The sequence below is a fragment of the Aquarana catesbeiana genome, linkage group LG03 (genome assembly GCF_042186555.1).
Source record: "Aquarana catesbeiana isolate 2022-GZ linkage group LG03, ASM4218655v1, whole genome shotgun sequence".
Lineage (NCBI taxonomy): Eukaryota > Metazoa > Chordata > Amphibia > Anura > Ranidae > Aquarana > Aquarana catesbeiana.
In genome coordinates, this window is record NC_133326.1 from 155,287,314 (window position 1) to 155,305,374 (window position 18,061).

Genomic DNA, 18,061 nt, shown 5'->3' on the forward strand with positions numbered 1-18,061 from the left:
TAGATGGCAAAAGGCAATTCTATTAACTTGAAAAGTATGTTGGCAAATGCAATGCCCACCCGACATGTATTGGTGATCAGTGTTCCATTTCTTGATGATTTTTAACATTTTGAGAACCTTTTAGATATTTTTTGTGATTTTCATTAATATCAATCTTATTAAATAGCTATAAATGATTATGACTTTGTGTTGCTTTGGCAGGCAGATGTATAAAATGTATAAGTTCTATACACTGTGTGTGTGTGTGTGTGTGTGTGTGTGTGTACAGAATATCTTTGCAGTGCTAGAATCTGAAGCCAGTTTATCCATGTTAATCTACAAATGCCATTTCCCATTATCATCCATCATATAATCTGAGTGTACCATAGAGCAGGGACCATACCATATGGATTTTGATGTCAACTGGCCTGATATTCAGCACTCAGTAAAAGCATTACACTGTTATATTTTCGTGAGTGATGAATGGACATCCAGTGTGTTCTAGCAGATGTGTAGACAAAGCCAGATTCTCCCCAGAGGACGTGTGGGACGCTGTTAGCATTGTTGTCATGGAAGTCTGCAATATTTCCATAACAGATTTTTCCCACGTTCTGACATCGCCAAGTTACATTTCTGTTTTAGGATTTGAGGCTGAGCAAGGACAAACAAAAAGAATTGTGATAAGTAGACTCTGGTAAAGAAGTACTTTTTAGTTTTTAATCTGCTCTCACTTTTAACATGTATGCAAGGCTGGCAATATAGAACATATAATCCCTTAAATTGGCCATACACCAGAAGAATTTTATTTGAATGTTCGTTCAATCCTGTTGTCGAGTCAACTAATTTAATTTGAATACCCTTACAATTTAGTTGCTACTCAAATGGAATCCTAGATGATTCTACTGGTGAATGGCCAGCTTAAAATGCTATTTATAAAAAAAAAACAAAATGTAATATATTGCAGTTTACCAATCCTTGATGACTGCACATTACTGATTTGGGGTCTCTCCATTCTGGATGGAGGATTAGAAGAGACACCTTTTGGACATTGTGAATCTGGGGGGAGAGTAGTATTAGATGCACTAGCAGATTTAGGTGGACTTTAAAATTTAATGCTGAACTCCAGCTAACACTTTTTGAGCCACTACAGTGACACTATTTTGGAATAAGGGTGTTCTATATAAAGTAACAGTGACCATTCTAAGCATCTATGTCAGTTGTTTGCTCCCCCCCCCCCCCCCCAGCTAGACTCAAAATAAGTTTACTGCAGCAGATCAGGCAGTGATTGTGATTGGCTGCCAGAAGTTACAGCACATCATTACCGCTCACTGATTAGTTGCTAGAGGTTACAGCACATCATTTCCACTTGCTGATTGGTTGATAGAGGTTACTACACATCATTACCGCTCACTGACTGGTTACTAGAGGTTACAGAACATCATTACTGCTCAGTAATTGGTTTCTAGAGGGTACTGCAAATCATTATTGCTCACTGATTGGTTGCTAGAGGTTACTGGACATCATAACCTCTGCATCAAATTGCGGGTGTGGCCAAACTGTACTAGCATTGAGGGTTGAGCTATGTACAGAGTTGAGGGGTGCGTTAGTTAAAGAGTGCATAGTTGAAAGGTGTGCTACATACAGAGTTGAAGGGTGTGCTATGTGCAGAGTGTAGGGGTGCGCTAGGTAAAGAGTTCCACTCCCCCAAGTACGGGGCTCTAACAACCCCCCAGATTCCAGTACAGCATTTTCCTCTGTCTCAAAAGCTACTCACAGCATGTGAGAATCAGAAGCAGATTCCCCTTCCTCTTCTACTCTCATAGATCGGTGTGTACCCGAGAGGGATCAGAGCGACCGCCGGGAGAGGAGAGCTGCTGCTTGTAAATACAGAAGCAGCGCTTTTGTATTAACAAGTGACAGTAGCAAGCAGCCAGCATGTGACCAGCGCCAGAGGCGGCTAAACTCTGGTGGGCTCAAGGGACAGCTGCTCTGGGCCCGCCCCTTTTGCCCCGCATTAAAGACGGCCCTGACTGTGAGTAAAGGATTGTGTATATAGGATTGTATAATCATTTTTTTTGTCCCATTTTATTGGCTGAACTAGATGGACTTGTATCTTTTATAAACCAGACTATCTATGTAAAGCAGCAGTGTTGCATGGTTTGTCTCAACCCTCTGACACTTTTGTTGGACAGCTTGGTCCAGTGAAGGAAGTTGACAAATAAAACTTCCTGGCCAGATCGCTAGGGGAAAGAAAACGCTAAACAAAAAAAATGAATGCAGCCACCACATCTAAGGATTGGTAAGCTGTAATATAATAAACTAGTGTTTGGTTTTGATACCGCTTTAATCCTCTGCCTTTTCTTTCCCTGCCCAGGCCAGTGTAAGCATTACTTTGTTTACATTCCACCTGACTGTGTCTGCCTTGTAATTGCAGACAATGAGTGCTGACAACAGAAAATTCCTTCTCAGCCTTGCTCTTTAGTGTATTCAATGGCAGGAACGGTAAATGATGATTTTTGTACTGCCTCCCCAATTATGGAATCCCTAGAGAAACACTGCAGATTTGGAAGCAGGTAACCTTTCTGTAAATGTACCCGAGCCCTTTCCATCCTCTCATCTTTAGGTATTCCAGCCAGGCAATTTCTAGAGAGATATTTAATGTCATCCTTGTTCTTGATTGTGGTCTGAAACCTGCACTCCCTACTCTGTAGCTAAACTTGTACAGAGGCTCCCTTCTTCGAGCAGTTAGGCAGGCCATAGATGCATGTTTTTTTGTCAACCGACGAATCGAATGAAAAAAAAATGATTTGATTCCGCCATCAACCTGCTTGGTGTTGATAGGTGAATACCCCCTACGGAGCTAATGTATTCTGACAGCAGGGAGAGTTTCTCGCCTTAAGAATAAAATGATCAGTGTTGCTGGCTATAGCTGGTGGCACTGATCGAGGAGGAAAAAAAAATGACAGGCTGGTTGCACAGAAGTCAATCATGAGATCAATAAATCTTTGCTTTTGGTTTTAGCGTTCGTCTTTGGCGCACAAAAAAAAAAAAATCTGCTGCTAATATTACAATTATTCTGTTTGCAAGGAGAAAAGTTAGCCTTTTCGTGTACTGCATAAAATTAAAACATTGCACATTTCTGAGAGGAAAGTGGCAGCTGGACTGGGAACTCCTTGCACAGATGGAATGAATGATGGAAATCCTTTACTTGCAGAGAAATAATTACACAGATGATCCCTTAGCTCCATTGTTGTTTGCAGTGTTTGCAGCCTGACCATTAAAAAAAAAGTATACGTCCTGTAGAAAACTATTACGTTTTATGGTCATGCTGCAATACCAGGCAATCTCACTAGACATTGGGTGCATATTTTAACATAACCCAGCAGAATACACAGGTGGGTTACAAGTAAACTAAATTTGTGTAGCAATATGGATTACAAACATAAAGCACCGTACCTTCTAGCATTTTGAGGCATTAGCCTGTCCCTTTAGTGATCAATGTATCCCGTGACATCATATCTGTGTGCCACTTAAAAGGATTGTGTGACGAATAGTTTCCCCGTCAGATAATTGCTTTGCACAAAATTGTGTGCCAGGACTTCATATCCCAGGGATGCTTGCTGCCATCTGAAGACTGCTGGGAGTAGCTAAAAAAGCAGCAGAAGCCCGTGTGGAGACTCTCTTCCTCCTGATCCAGACGCAAGACTGACCTCTCTGTGCAACAGGGAGAGAGAGGTCATGGCCTACCACACAGAGTCTTACTTCCAAACCGTGGCCTGAGGGGCCTAGCTCTGGTGTTCGCTGACGGACATCCTTTCCAGCACCACTCCGGTCGCCTGCCTGTCAGTGTGTGTGTGGCAAACTTCACATTGTGAGATCGAGACATGGATCCGCTGCACGAGTGTCGCTAACGAGTTACTGTTCGGAGGACATCGGTATGGTCTGGTCGTTGGTGAGAGGGCAAATTGCTCGACCATTCTTTGCCACCGTTACATTGGGACACTTTGCACAGACATCTTTACTCCAAGAACACTTTACTGCATTATTTGAACACTGTGCTCAGACACCTTTCAGCTTTCTTCACTACAAGGAATCTACTGTTCCCACCACACCCAAAAGGATTACAGTTAACAAGCTCCAACTAGCTGGTGAAGAACATCAGATCTGCAATGTAGACTTTATTACCATTACTTGTAGAAAGGCCCTTATATTCCTCTTCCCTAGACCCGCTCTCCCTTCCTAGGATAGCGTATAAGCTGGCCAGGTTCCATCATCTATAGTATGGCAGTATATGCAAGTAACTGAAACATCCACTAGGGGGGTAACATTACATCTAAAGAAAGTGTGCATATATGTATATAGTATTGTCATTGTTAACATATTGTCTTGTGCCTTTCGGAGGAATTATTTTGCTGAGTTGGCGCTGTTGCCTAGAACTCAGCAGATGTATTGCCTCTTGTGACAACTTCCCCTTTTTATTGGTTCAAGTAAAATATTTATATAACCTAAATGCATTGAGTTGTTTGTTTATTGCCGCACAGTGATACAAAGATGTCTGAACCCAGAGTGCCAGGTGGGTTGAAAAGTTCGCCAGATCATGGTCATGCAGATGAGCAGGTAATTCTAAGCAGTCCTCTAGGGAGCCGTGCTGTATTTGTCATTTCTTGGAAGAAGTTTATGTGCTAACAGTTTAAGATTTAACCTTATATATATTCAAAAAGTCATTTCTGGAGTCTGATGGACATACAGTAACTGTACTCCTTCCTACACAGTGAGTGATTGTTACTAGTGGGAAATGGCTCTTGGCCGGTCTTCTGCACACTGAATATTCATCACCGTTTTTTTTTTTTGCTGACATTTTCTGCAGTGGAATTAGCTCTACTGAAACTTACTTGGACGTGTTTTCTGGAAACCTCTCCGGAAATTGAGTTTTCCTCCCTTCACTCCTAAAAATGGAATTAATTAATAGATTTTTGATTTGGGATTGCAAAAATGATAAACCATGTTTTGCTATAATTTTTTATAGATACTTAGAGGCTATTTGTACATTTTATTTATTTCAATTTTGTTTTTAATTTGGTTTTGTGAGCGGCAGAGATTATAGCAATGCCTCCAGCAGGTAAACTGGTTTCTAGAAGTTTACTGTACTGCACTGGGATCTAATGAGGAGCAAAAATGGTTCCATAGGTATTCCATAGTGACACTATACTACTCTGGGGGGTGACGAAGGATTTTTTTTTTATTTACACTTTTTGTAAACCTGGTACAGAGAGCTGTGATTTGCCCAAGTACCATGTGATAGCTGTGGATTAATCACAGCATCACTATAGGAATCACAGCTGTTATTAATGAAATTCATTCATAATAGCTTTGATGACATTGTGATCATGTGATCGCCGAAAGCGGCTGTATACCAGGATCTGAAATCCGCTGCATCCAGTGGACACTGGTCTCGGGAGCGGCGTGCTATGTGCTGCAGGAAACGGGCAGTGAAGCCGCAAGGCTCCACTACCTGTTTCCCTTAGTTAGGATGGCGGTGCCGGGACCCGAGAGCCGAGGGACGGGTTGGCCTCGGGTGGCCAACATCACGGGCACCCACGACAGTTAAGTGTGCTTATTTAAAGTCAGCAGCTACAGTGTTTGTAGCTGCTGACTTTTACAATTTTTTTCTTTCCTGGCTGGAACCCCACTTTAAGGAGTGGGTGGCCACTGCATCCTTAACAACCAAGACTCAAACAAGTGCTAACATTAATCCATATTCATACTAGGCCCTTCAGTATGGTATGGATTTTAAGGGAACCCCACACCAAAATTGAAATTGACCTAACAGCATGTTCCCACCAATGGTAAATAAAGTAGAAGGGTCATCTGTCATAGGTGAACCCCCCCCTCCAATCTATACCAAGCTCTTCAAATCCGAATTTCATTCAATTCGTAACTTCAGATGAATAAGATACCAGTCAATAATATGTTTGACCAATTCGTCTTCCAAATTCATTTCATATCTTCAGCATTCATTTTGTATATTCAGAAAAGCTGGTTGTTAAGAAGGGGGCAGCCGCGTAGCTCTACTTATGCCAGTTAAATCACTAGTCAGGGACTTGGCTCTATCAGGGTATCTCTTTAATTGAACATTGCAACTTATAAGTAGGAATGCATGGGAACTTGCATGGATACTGTATGACTGACGTTGGATGTATGAAAGATTTATTTTTAAAAATTGTCAGAAGCCTGTAAAAGAATTGATTGGCTACAGTAGATATGTTTTTGAGGTGCCTGGAACTCCGCTATAAAAAAAAGCCTTGAACAAACGTTTTTGTAATCTATGGAAGCTAGAAAATGACCAAAAACCTAAGTAAACTATTTATGATGGAACATTTGTAAAAGTTCGAGTTTAGCAACCTTTACTTATAGAAGAAAATCTCCTTAATATCTAAAAATATGTCAGGAACAGCAGTTGAAAGGGTGGGCATTTCCTATTTATCACGGTTATGCATAACGGTGTTGAATGCTTCAAATTGAACTTCCTTCCTAAATAATCAAGGGCATATTTTATGGCGAAAGGAAAGGCATCCTTCATTATTGGCTGCCACTTAGTGTGGGAATCTTATAATTTAAAAGCTGTACACACATTTTTAAAGCTAGTTAGATGATAATGCTAATGTAAAACTAAACAGGATAACTCAAGCAAATCACTAAATATTTATGAGCAGCTTCACCATGTATCAAGTTAATGTAAAAGTGAAAAATTTTGTTACCATCCATTATATGATAATATTAAATAGCTTGTCAAAAAAAAAAATGATTGCAAATAAACCTACAGTACATACATAATGTATAAAAGGAGGTTTAAGGAGCATAAGTGTGTGAGATTGTACTCTCAAGCACACAATTTAAGCCATTCAGTCTACAGAGACCTTTAGACATCCCTCTTGTACATGTGAGCTCTCCATAACTAATAGAAAGAGAACCTGTGTTTACCTTTTATAATGAAAATCAGAATTCTGCAAGACTTGTAAGTCATATGTGATTATTATCAAATACATATCCTCACACTATAGAAACACAAGATCACATACAATCGACCACAGTTTCCATATCTTTCCATATATAAATAGCCATACCTTAAGCTAAGAGCTCTCCTTTTTATTATTTTTAGTTTACCCTTTCCTTAAGCTGGCCATAGATGGATCAAAATTCCTCAGGTTCAGCAGGAACCGGGCCTATTTTGATCCATCTATGAGCAGGCTGGTTGTACTGAAGTCAGTCTGTTGATCAACTTCAATACACCCAGCCTGTAATTTTGTTTGGGGGTTTATTTTGTTCGATCACTGCTGGCAGCTATAGCCACTGGGAAACCCAATGTCAGAAAACAATAGCGCAGCGGGAGGGATTCACTGACTGTGTTGATGGGGGGAATCAAGCTATTTTCTTTCCTTAAACTTATGGTTGAAGGAAAGAAAGTTGCATAATATATGGTCTGCCTTACTTTCATTTCCCTTTTCCTGCTTCTGCTATTTAAAATAGCATATTCAATCCTGGATCAATGCCCAGTACAATGACAACAAATAAACTTTGACAATGACAAAACCTTGTTGTTTGTCACTCTTTGACTTATTGTAATTTGGAGCCATTATTCTAACCACTTGAATAGTTCCATTTGTTACATGTGTATATTTTACTGGACCTTCCTGATTTGTGATATTTTGATAGAAGTGAGATATTGTAGCCACTTCCAGACCACAAGCATCTACCCTTTAGAGAGGACCAGAATTTTTTTTTTACTTTAGAGATCTGTTTTGTGGATAATAAACTATTTGTTTGCAGATTAAAAGGTTGACATTTTTCAGTGTTTATCAGTATTAAAAAAACAAAACTGTTTCTGCATAATTAACACAAGCCCAAAGTTACAAGTTCACTTTAAAGTTAAACAAGCTGTTTTTCCCTTTCAGGGGGAAAAGAGACAGTTTACATCAACTGGTTTGTGTAGTACTAACGCTGGCCATAGATGGATTGAAATTCAGCTGATCCGTGTGTGACCGTGTCTGTTCAACAGAAGTCAATCATTAGATTGCCTTTAATGGAACTAGCTTGTTGGAAATGTTTTATTGTAGCTGCAGCAGAATACAGTGTCACAGCGGGGAGGATTCCTCTATCCACCTCGCTTGTATGGATAGAAGTATCTGGGTCTTTTTTTTTTTTTTCTTTCAGTCCACTGAATTGGCTATGGCTAGCTTAAGATTAGGATAAGTCAAGTTGAGCAGAAGAATCATTGGGATGGTGCAGTTTTGCACGAATATTTCACTGTGCAAATTTGTGTGAGCACTGGGCGTTTTTGGAATAGTTACAGGTGGGGTTTAGAAAATCCGCTGTATTTTTGACCTGGCCTGTAATGGAAAGCAATGCATGTTGTTGTTGTGTTTTTTTTTTTTTTTTTATATATAATATAATTTATATTATTTATTTTGTTATCTAAAGTTAAACTTTTTTATGAGGCAAAAATAAGGTCTTGACCCTGCTTCCCATGCACCTCCTGTGACAGGAGATCATTTTATAATAGTGATCTGTCCCCAACTAATAGTAAGCAGTAAGTCAGACATCGTTATTTGTTGCTGCATGACAAGGAAGTGTGCCCCACTTCAAGATGGCAGCTGGGTTTCACAGGAAATCCTGATGATGCCACTGTGAATAACTGTGGTTGCAAAGTGTTTACAGAGCTGTCTTTCTCAAGACCAGAGGCCCAGAAGCTGATGAATTTGCTGACACGGTTAGCCAGTGAATCCAGCAGTGAGCATGCTCAGATCTACCCCCTGCAGATACGTGGTTGCCTTTAAAACCAACACTGTCCGAGAACACAGTAACTGCAGCATCATTTTAAAACAGCACCTTTCTTACATGACTTTAATCCTTTATCATAATCTTGCAGCTTTTTTTTCTATTGCCCTCTGTCTTTACATCCTGCGGAATTACTAAATGGAAGTTTGATTCTCTGTATTGACATTACTGGATTGTGTGCTATTATATAGTTATTTTATAATCTCTCTCTCTCTCTCATATATAATTAATATTAAAGTTACACATTCTAGTAGATTCTATTTTGGAACCCAAGAAGAATTCATGAGCTAAGGATGCAAGTAACTCAGCTGTCGGTCAAGCCCACAGAGATGTATGTGATCCAATTTTTTTGCTTTCATTTAATTTATTCTAACTTGATAAAAATGCTGATGCAGCATTTCATGGGGAATACATTAAAGCAGTAGTAAACTCATGTTAAAAAAAAAAAAAAGTCTCCTTCTGCAAGGCAATATCATAATGTGCTAGAACATTATAAGAGACTTACCTTGAAACGAAGCCCCCCAGCGGTGTGCTGTAAACACTGCAGAAGCTTCCGTCTTCACCCAATCTTCCTTTCGGGTTCACAGACTGCCGTGGCTTGAATGGCTGAGCCGCGCTGACGTGCACGCATTCGCAGGAGTCTCGGGCATGGCACACAACTCTGAAGGAATGCCACAGGTATGCAGAGCACGTGCGCCTGTGACTTCACCTGCTGCTGCTCACTAGAATATCTCCTAAACGTTGCACGTTTAGGAGATATTCATTTTACCTACAGGTAAGCTTTATTATAAGCCTACCTATAGGTAAAAATAAATAGAGTTTATTACCACTTTACGTACGAAAGCATGACTAACTCCCTGAATCCTATGCTCATATGACTTTTATGAGTCTGTGTAGATTCAAGCCATTTGTAGGCTTATACCACAGCTTTATCGTAAGATTTTGTTAATATTTTGAAACTGGATTCTTTCTTTCATTTGAGGCCTACGTGCTATGATGATACCAGCTGTAAGCCTTGAGTTCAGGACAGGATTGAGAGGATGTGGACCTAATTGAGAGGATGGAGGCAGGCATTTTTAAGCTTATTAATAAAAGTCCAGCACTGGACCTTGGGTAACAACATTGAGCTAAACACTGGGTCTAAAGCAACACTCAGAGCAGGTTGGCTTTCTTTGCAAGAGAGGGACTTTGAAAACAAATAACCATGACATTTTGCATGGCACTCAGCTAGCTTTTCATTTCTGGTCATAGGAAATGTATTCAACTGCATGTGCTTTCTCCTTCAACCACTGTGTGGTCATTTTTGCTGTGTGCTTTGGGTCATTGTCATGTTGGAGGGCAAACCTTCTTCTCATTGATAACTTTCTGGCAGAGAGCATCAGATTTTCCTCAAGGATTTGATGGTATTTTGCCCCATCCATTTGTCCTTCTATCCTGACAAATGCTCCAGTCCCTGCTGCAGAGAAATACCCCCATAGCAGGATATTACCATCTCCATGCTTTACTGTAGGAATGGTGTTATTTGGATGGTGAGCTGCATTGGATTTCAGCCAGACATATTGTTTGATGTTGAGGCCAAATAATTCATTTTTAGTCTCATATGACCATAACACCTTTTTCCACGTGGCCTCAGAATCTTCAAGGTGCGTTTTTAAGGTGGTCAGAAGAGACTAAAACCACTGTATAAGGTCCTAATCTATTGCATCGGAGACAAAAGAACTGCTATTGAGTATTATATTGACAGTTGAAGGAGTTTTACAGTTTTATTTTTAAAGTGGACACCAACATTTCATTTTGTTAGCTTCTGTCTTTCCATTATTATGAATTCCATTATTATGTAAAGCAAAACTGGTGAATTTACACATGAAATTGCCTCAGCCTCTTCTTAAACATTTGTTATTTTCAGTCCTGGATTTTTATTTAAAATATGATACTGGTTAGTTATTAAATGCTTTGCAGCTCCAAATGCTGATCCATAATTTAGAACTATTGCAGCAAAAGAAGGTAAAAATCCATTCTGCAAAAAAACTCGCATCTGTGGACTGTCTACCTTTTCTATGATGATCTATGACAGTAGGAATAGGTCTCCTGATGTGTGATGGAATTTTGCAGCATTTGTTCATGCTTTTTTCCTAGGAAATGGAATTAGGATGGCCATATACCAAATGACAGCTCTTCGCTGAAGCTCTGTGCTTGCTCCAAAGAGTGCAAGTTACATCATGTAAAATGACCCATTAGCTTTGCAGCTGCATTTGCAGACAGAAATTACAAAATTCTCTTTCAGATCATGTAGGATTAAATATTTTTTTTTCTCTGTCCAAAAAAAAAAGAGAATCCCATACTTTTTCAGCTTGGAAGTAATATTAGGGGATATTGGTCATATTCAGATATATTTAGTTAAAGCAATTGTGTAGGCAAATTATGAAAATACTGCTGAATAAATATCGTTGTCAGAAGTATTCTTTGATCTTACTAAAACTCTTTTCTTTTCACTGTTCATCCAGCTTTCAATTCTTGTCATTCTGTAGGTTCATATTTTATTAGCTTTGTTATCCTTAATGATAAAATTGAACGTGTTAATGGAGAGAAAAGGGAGGGTCATACACCAAAAGTTGGTGAATTGGAGAACGGTCCCATTGCATGCAGCCATCTCAATTTGCGCTTGCCCCACTGTGTGCCTAAACAGATTTTCTAACAGGACACCTAATTAGTCCATTGTTCAATCGCTTCAGATTAAATGACAAGGTCAAGATTGTTTATTACAGCAATGTAGGTTACAATCCCTTTACTGATACTGTTAAAGGTGTGTCTGCCTTTTCAGCACCCTTTAAAAACTAGTTAAAAGAGAAGTATGTATGTTTAGGCCACATGCATACTGTATTCTTTGAGATGCCTTGCATAAAAAAACACTGTAAAAGTGGCAGTAGAGCAAAATGTCATCTGTTTCATCATTTGTTGCTATGTTTTTCAGCTTTTCATCCACTTTTATTTATTTTTACTTTTTTTTTTCTTTAAGGGTTAGGGTTTTATTTATTTTGTTAGGTTAGAGTTAGGGGTTAATGTTAATTAGGGTTGGGTTTAGGGTTTTTTATGTATTTTATTATTAGTATTTTTTTTTTCATTTAATTATTGCATTTCAGCAGAAAAACACTCCAAAATGCATGACAAATCACATGAAAATGCTCAAAACTGTTCAAATCAAGTGTTTCCATGCATTTCTAGGGAACAAAAAAACACTTCAAAAATGCACCAATCTGCTCCAGAACTTTTTTGAGCTTCAGGCATTTGGCCTCAGGCAAATTGTAGTGGAGAACCAACTCCATAGAGAATAATAGATTTTTTTCTCCTCCAGCATTTTGGAGCTTCGAGCTTTAAGTTAAAAAAAAATGCTGAGGTGTGAATCAGGGATTAGAATGCATTAAAGGCTCCTAGAGTTAAAGCAGAGCTCCACCTTAAACAAAAATATTAAAAGCCAGCAGCTACAAATACTGCAGCTGCTGACTTTTAATAAATGGACACTTACCTGTCCCAGGGTCCAGCGATGTCGGCATCGATCGCTCGTCTCTCGGCTGCCCCTGCCGCCATCCTCGGTCAGGGAATCGGGAAGTGAAGCGTTGCGGCTTCACTGCCCGGTTCCCTACTGCGCATACGCAAGTCGCGCTGCGCGTCTACACTGGTCCCTGTTGTGTTATGGGAACTGTGTGTTTCCCAGAACACAACGGGGGCGGGCATTTGCGGCTAGCTGCGGCTAGCTATGCCCGGAAGTGGGTGCAGATACCTGTATTATACAGGTATCTGCACCCCCCTCCCCCCTGAAAGGTGCCAATTGAGGCACCGGAGGGGGGGAGGAATCCGATGAGCGGAAGTTCCACTTTAGGGTGGAACTCCGCTTTAACACACTTTTTTTTCCAGCCCAAATGCTCGCACAAGTGATTGTTTTTTCTGCTTCTAAATGCCCCCTGCTTGTTCGCTCCTGGAAATGCAAAGGACACATAGGTGAACATGGAGGGGCTTTTAAAGGCAGAGAAAAGAGTCAAATGACGGTAAAACAGGTGTTTTAGAGCTCAATTGTGCATGAGGCCTTACAAGGGTGACAAAGGTCTTTCATTTAGACTCGCTATGCATGAGATCTCTAATTTGTTTACATTTCACTTGCATATCTGTGACCAGATAGTAGATCTCTTGGCAGCAGAGACCATGGCTTTTCATTTTTTGTTTTTGGTTGTTACGGGTAGTTGATCTCATATAGAGCTTTAATACATCTATGAAAAGAGGTGGGAGGACCTGCAATTGTGCTGTGAATGAAAAGATCAAGGGGAGGCAGAGCTGACACCCATAGCAATAACAAATTGGTCCTTGATGTATTATTCATCTTCTTTTTGTCTTGAAAACAAGCGTTACATGCTTAAATTCCCCATTATATATTTTAGTGGCTTGATTTGTTAGAGAACTTCTGCTTGACATGGTTATTTATAGGAAGTGCGTAATTTAACTACTTCAGCCCTGGAGGATTTCACCCCCTTCCTGACCGGAGCACTTTTTGCGATTCAGCACTGCGTCGCTTTAACTGACAATTGCACAGTCGTGCGACGTTGTACCCAAACAAAATTGACATCCTTTTTTTCTCACAAATAGAGCTTTCTTTTGTTGGTATTTGATCGCCTCTACGGTTTTTATTTTTTGTGCTATAAACAAAAAAAAAAGCAACAATTTTGAAAAAACTCAATATTTTTTACTTTTGCAATAATAAATATCCCCCAAAAATATATATAAAGAAAAAATTTTTCCTCAGTTTAGGCCGATATGTATTCTTCTGCATATTTTTGTTAAAAAAAAAATCACAATAAGTGTATATTGATTGATTTGTGCAAAATTTATAGCGTCTACAAAATAGGGGATAGTTTTATGGCATTTTCAGTTTTAATTTGTTTTATTAGTAATGGCGGCAATCTGCGATTTTTTTTTTTTTTTTTTTTTTTTCCCCCCGACATTATGGCGGACACATCGGACAATTTTTACACTATTTTGGGACCATTGTCATTTATACAGCGATCGATGCTATAAAAATCCGTTTTTATAATGAGAGGCGTGACTTCTTCCTAAGAAGATGCTGTAACCAACACCAGAATTTGGGTTAAGTGCCCTGTAATTTAGACATAATTCAGAGTATATAGTGAAAATGTACTGTACACTGTGCACTTTCTGTTTTTAAATAAATACATTTCGAAGCACAAATACATATCCGTAATGTGGAATCACGCTTCACCTTTGTTTTAAACAAGCACAAGAGTGCTGCTACCTTCTATGGTATTTATTCTCTATCTTACTAATATATATATATATATATATAGTGTGTAAATATTTAAATAAAAAATAATATATATACAGTGCTCAGCATAAATTAATAAATTAGTACACCCCTTTTGAAAAGTAAGATTTTAATATCTCAACGCAAGAACAATTTCCAAAATTTTGCCAAAACTGAGTTTTTAGAAAATGTGTTTAGCTCATTACATGAAAGTAAGGTTAATAATATAACTTAAATTACAAAATCTTCAGTTTTACTCAAATTAGTCAATGCAAAAATGAATACACCCCACAACAAAAACTACTACAATCTAGTATTTTGTATGACCTCCATGATTTGTAAAGGACAGCTCCAAGTCTTCTAGGCATGGAATGAACAAGTTGGGATATATTGCAACATCTATCTTTTTCCACTCCTCAAGAATTACTACTTTTAAAGCCTGGATGCTGGATGGATGCTCAACTTGTCTCTTCAGAATTCCCCTTACGCGTTTGATTGGGTTCAGATAGGGATACATATTTGGCCACTAAATCACTTTCACCCTATTCTTCTTCAGAAATGCAACAGTGCCCTTAGATGTGTGTTTTGGATCATTGTCATGTTAGAAAAGTGCACGGCGACCAAGGGCATGGAGTGATGGTAGCATCTTCTCTTTCAATACAGAGCAGTATACCTTGGAAATCATGATACTATCAATGAAATGCAGCCCCCGGACACCAGCAGCACGCATGCAGCCCCACAGAATGACACTGCCACCACCATGTTTCGCTGTAGGCATCGTGCATTTTTCTTTGTACTTCTCACCTTTTGTGACGCTATTCAGTTTTGAAGCCATCCATTTCAAAAACATTTATCTTGGTCTCATCACTCCAGAGTACAGAGTCCCAGTAGTCTTCTTCTTTTTCAGCATGGGCCCTTGAAAATTCTAGGCAGGCTTTTTTGTGCATGGGCTTTAGGAGAGGCTTCCTCCATGGACGACACCCATGCCTGCCATTTCTCTGCAGTGTACGCTGTATTGTGTCATGAAAAACAATCACCCTGATTTGGCATTCTTTTCTTTAGCTAACGGCAGTGAATTTGCATGGCGTATTTCTTTAACCCATTCCCACCCAGCCTATAGCAGAATGACGACCGGAAAGTGGTTCAGTTATCCTGAATTGGCGTCATATGACGTCCAGCAGTATAACAAGCCAGCGTGCACGGCGATTAGTGGTGTGTCAGTCTGACACACCGAATCTCCGATCCTGGTAAAGAGCCTCTGATGTAGGCTCTTTACCACGTGATCAGCTGTGGCCAATCACAACTGATCACAGTGTAAATAGGAAGAGCCGTTTATCAGCTTTTCCTCCACTCGCACTGCCAGACGCGAGTAAAGGGGAGCCGATCTGCATTTTTCTTTGTTTCTGTTATAAAATTGTGCAAATTAGAAAATTTTCTTCATAAATTTTGTCCAAAATTTTATACTGCTACATATCTTTGGTAAAAATAAGCCAAATCGGTGGATATTATTTGGTCTGTGTGAAAGTTAGAGTCTATGGTGCCAATCACTGAAAATTGATCACACCTGATGTACTGACGAGTTATCTCATTTCTTGAGACACTCACAAGCCAGGAAAGTACAAATACCCCCCAAATGACCCCCTTTTGGAAAGTAGACATTCCAAGGTATTTAGTAAGAGGCATGGTGAGTTTTTTCATATTGTCATTTTTTCCCACAATTCTTTGCAAAATGAAGATTTTTTTTTTTCACAAAATTGCCATTTTAACAGGTTATTTTTCTCATATGGCATATTCATACTTGCAACTACACCCCAAAACACATCCTGCTACTCCTCCTGAGTATAGTGATACCACATGTGAGACTTTTTCACAGCCTGGCCACATACAGAGGCCCAATATGAAGGGAGCACCGTCAGGCCTTCTAAAAAGATAAATGACACATCTAATTTCCTGACATCCTATCACATTTTTGAAGGCCCTGGAGCATCAGGACAATGGAAACGCCCACAAAATTACCCCATTTTGGAAAGCAAACACCCCGTGTATTCTATGAGGCATAAGAAGTCTTTTGAACATGTCATTTTTTCCCACACGTTTTTGGAAAATGTGGAAAGAAAATGAAAACCTTTTTCTACACATTTTTTACACATTTTTATGGCACTGATGGGCGCTGATGAGGATCTACTGATAGGGTGGCACTGATGAGCACTTATTGATGGGCATAGATGTGGCACTGTAGAGCACTGATGGGGCACAGGTGTGCACTGATGAGGCACAGATGTGCATTGATGGGACACTGTAGAGAACTGCTGGGCACTGATGGGGTGCTGTAGAGCACTGATGTGGCATTGCTGAGGCACTGCTGAGGCACTGATGTGGCACAGATGGGGCACTGTAGAGTACTACTGGGCACTTCAGCTTCTCCTTCCTCTCCTCACACGATCGGTGAGAGGAGAGAACCGGACATGACACTGGTTTGTTGACAGTGATCTCTTAGTCATTGGATGGAGCAATCGCGTGGTAAAGGGCCGCTGGGATTGGCCTTGTACCTGATCCATGACGCAATGGGTCCTGAGAACCCGGCAGTCACGGACACTGCCGGATGCATGACCCAGGGGGCATACGAGAAGCTGGTTCATGGAAGGACGTCGTACGCCCTCCCAGAATTATCCGGCTGCGCTGTAGTTGTCGTTCCACTATGACCCAGTTGCTAAGTGGTAATACGTTCCCATCAGAAGACTCTCCTGTGGAGCTGTTAACTTCTGTGGATGGCCTGGACATCTCTGTGAGATGGTTGCAGTTCCATTTTTGTTAAATTTTTGTATCACTTTTGCTACAGTATTCTGACTGATAAGTAAAGCTTTGCTTATCTTCTTGTAGCCCATTTTCTTTCTCAGGCCTTGTGACATTTCTCCTTCCATGTGGTGCCATTGCTGACAGCATGAAATGGGAAGGGGTTTTATTTAAGTAACACCCTTTTATAATCAACTGTCTGCTGGACACCTGTTTAATGGATAATTAGACTCGCCTGTTTTTAAATTCTTGATACTTCATATGAACAGTTCCAACTGTATTTTCTCCCAAATTGCACTGACTATCTTAATGCACCCAACACAAGAGTTCAGATAGCCTGAAAGTCCAAACATAAAGTACATCCAAGATGAGCATGAAAATTTGAAATTGCTTGCTGGTATTAATCAGTTGTAATCCATCATAATACTGTATATCACAATAGAATGATGTATCATAAACACGGACAAAGCTTAATTGATACGTTTCATATGTATAACTTGTGCACCTTTGCATGCATATGTAGCGAATATGTACATGCTAGAGGATAATTTGGGGGACATGGCAGGCCTCCTAGATTGGGAGCTGCCAAAACGTGTTCCAAATCCACCCTATATGAACAAGCTGTTCAGTATGGCTGACACTAAAATATGTAAATCGGTGAAATTCAGTACCAGCAGTGAAGATACATTAGTCATTTACCATCATGCCAACAGCAAATGCTGAATACAAGACTATGCATGTATCTTAGGTATCTTAATATTTCACAAATGTGGTACAGGCAAACCACCATGTCTCCAATAATAGAGCATATAATGTATGTAAAATTTTAATCCTATCAGGAAAGTCTTCAGTGCATTCACACATATATGGTGGTGCAAGTTGTAACTGCATAAGTCAGGCTTGTCAAACCAGAGAGTCCCTGAAAGCCCACAGGTGTGATAGTGGATGGATGAAGGTCCAGCTAGATTGGTGCCACATGTGAACTAACACCTTTCGCAGTTGCTTCCTCAGAAGGGTGCGGCCTAATTTATTTCACTGTAGCTTCCTCAGAGGCGTGTGACTTCGTATGCTCATAGCGAAGGTCCCTTATATTAGAGAAAATCTAATGCGGGCTGTGCAAATATCAATAAACTTAAAGTGGTGACT

At 39.8% G+C, this 18,061-nt stretch overlaps 2 protein-coding genes across 3 annotated transcripts in view; one reads left to right on the forward strand and one right to left on the reverse strand.

The window, feature by feature from the left end:
* LOC141131780 (store-operated calcium entry regulator STIMATE-like) overlaps positions 1 to 18,061 on the forward strand; it is a 154,681-nt gene that overhangs the window by 97,560 nt on the left and 39,060 nt on the right. The gene's annotated exons all lie outside the window — the stretch shown is intronic.
* ITIH5 (inter-alpha-trypsin inhibitor heavy chain 5) overlaps positions 1 to 18,061 on the reverse strand; it is a 222,336-nt gene that overhangs the window by 9,833 nt on the left and 194,442 nt on the right. For both annotated transcript variants that reach the window (XM_073619435.1, XM_073619436.1), the window contains one exon: positions 4,872 to 4,925. In XM_073619435.1, coding sequence (XP_073475536.1) covers positions 4,872 to 4,925 — 54 coding nt within the window. The remainder of the gene's footprint in view (positions 1 to 4,871; positions 4,926 to 18,061) is intronic.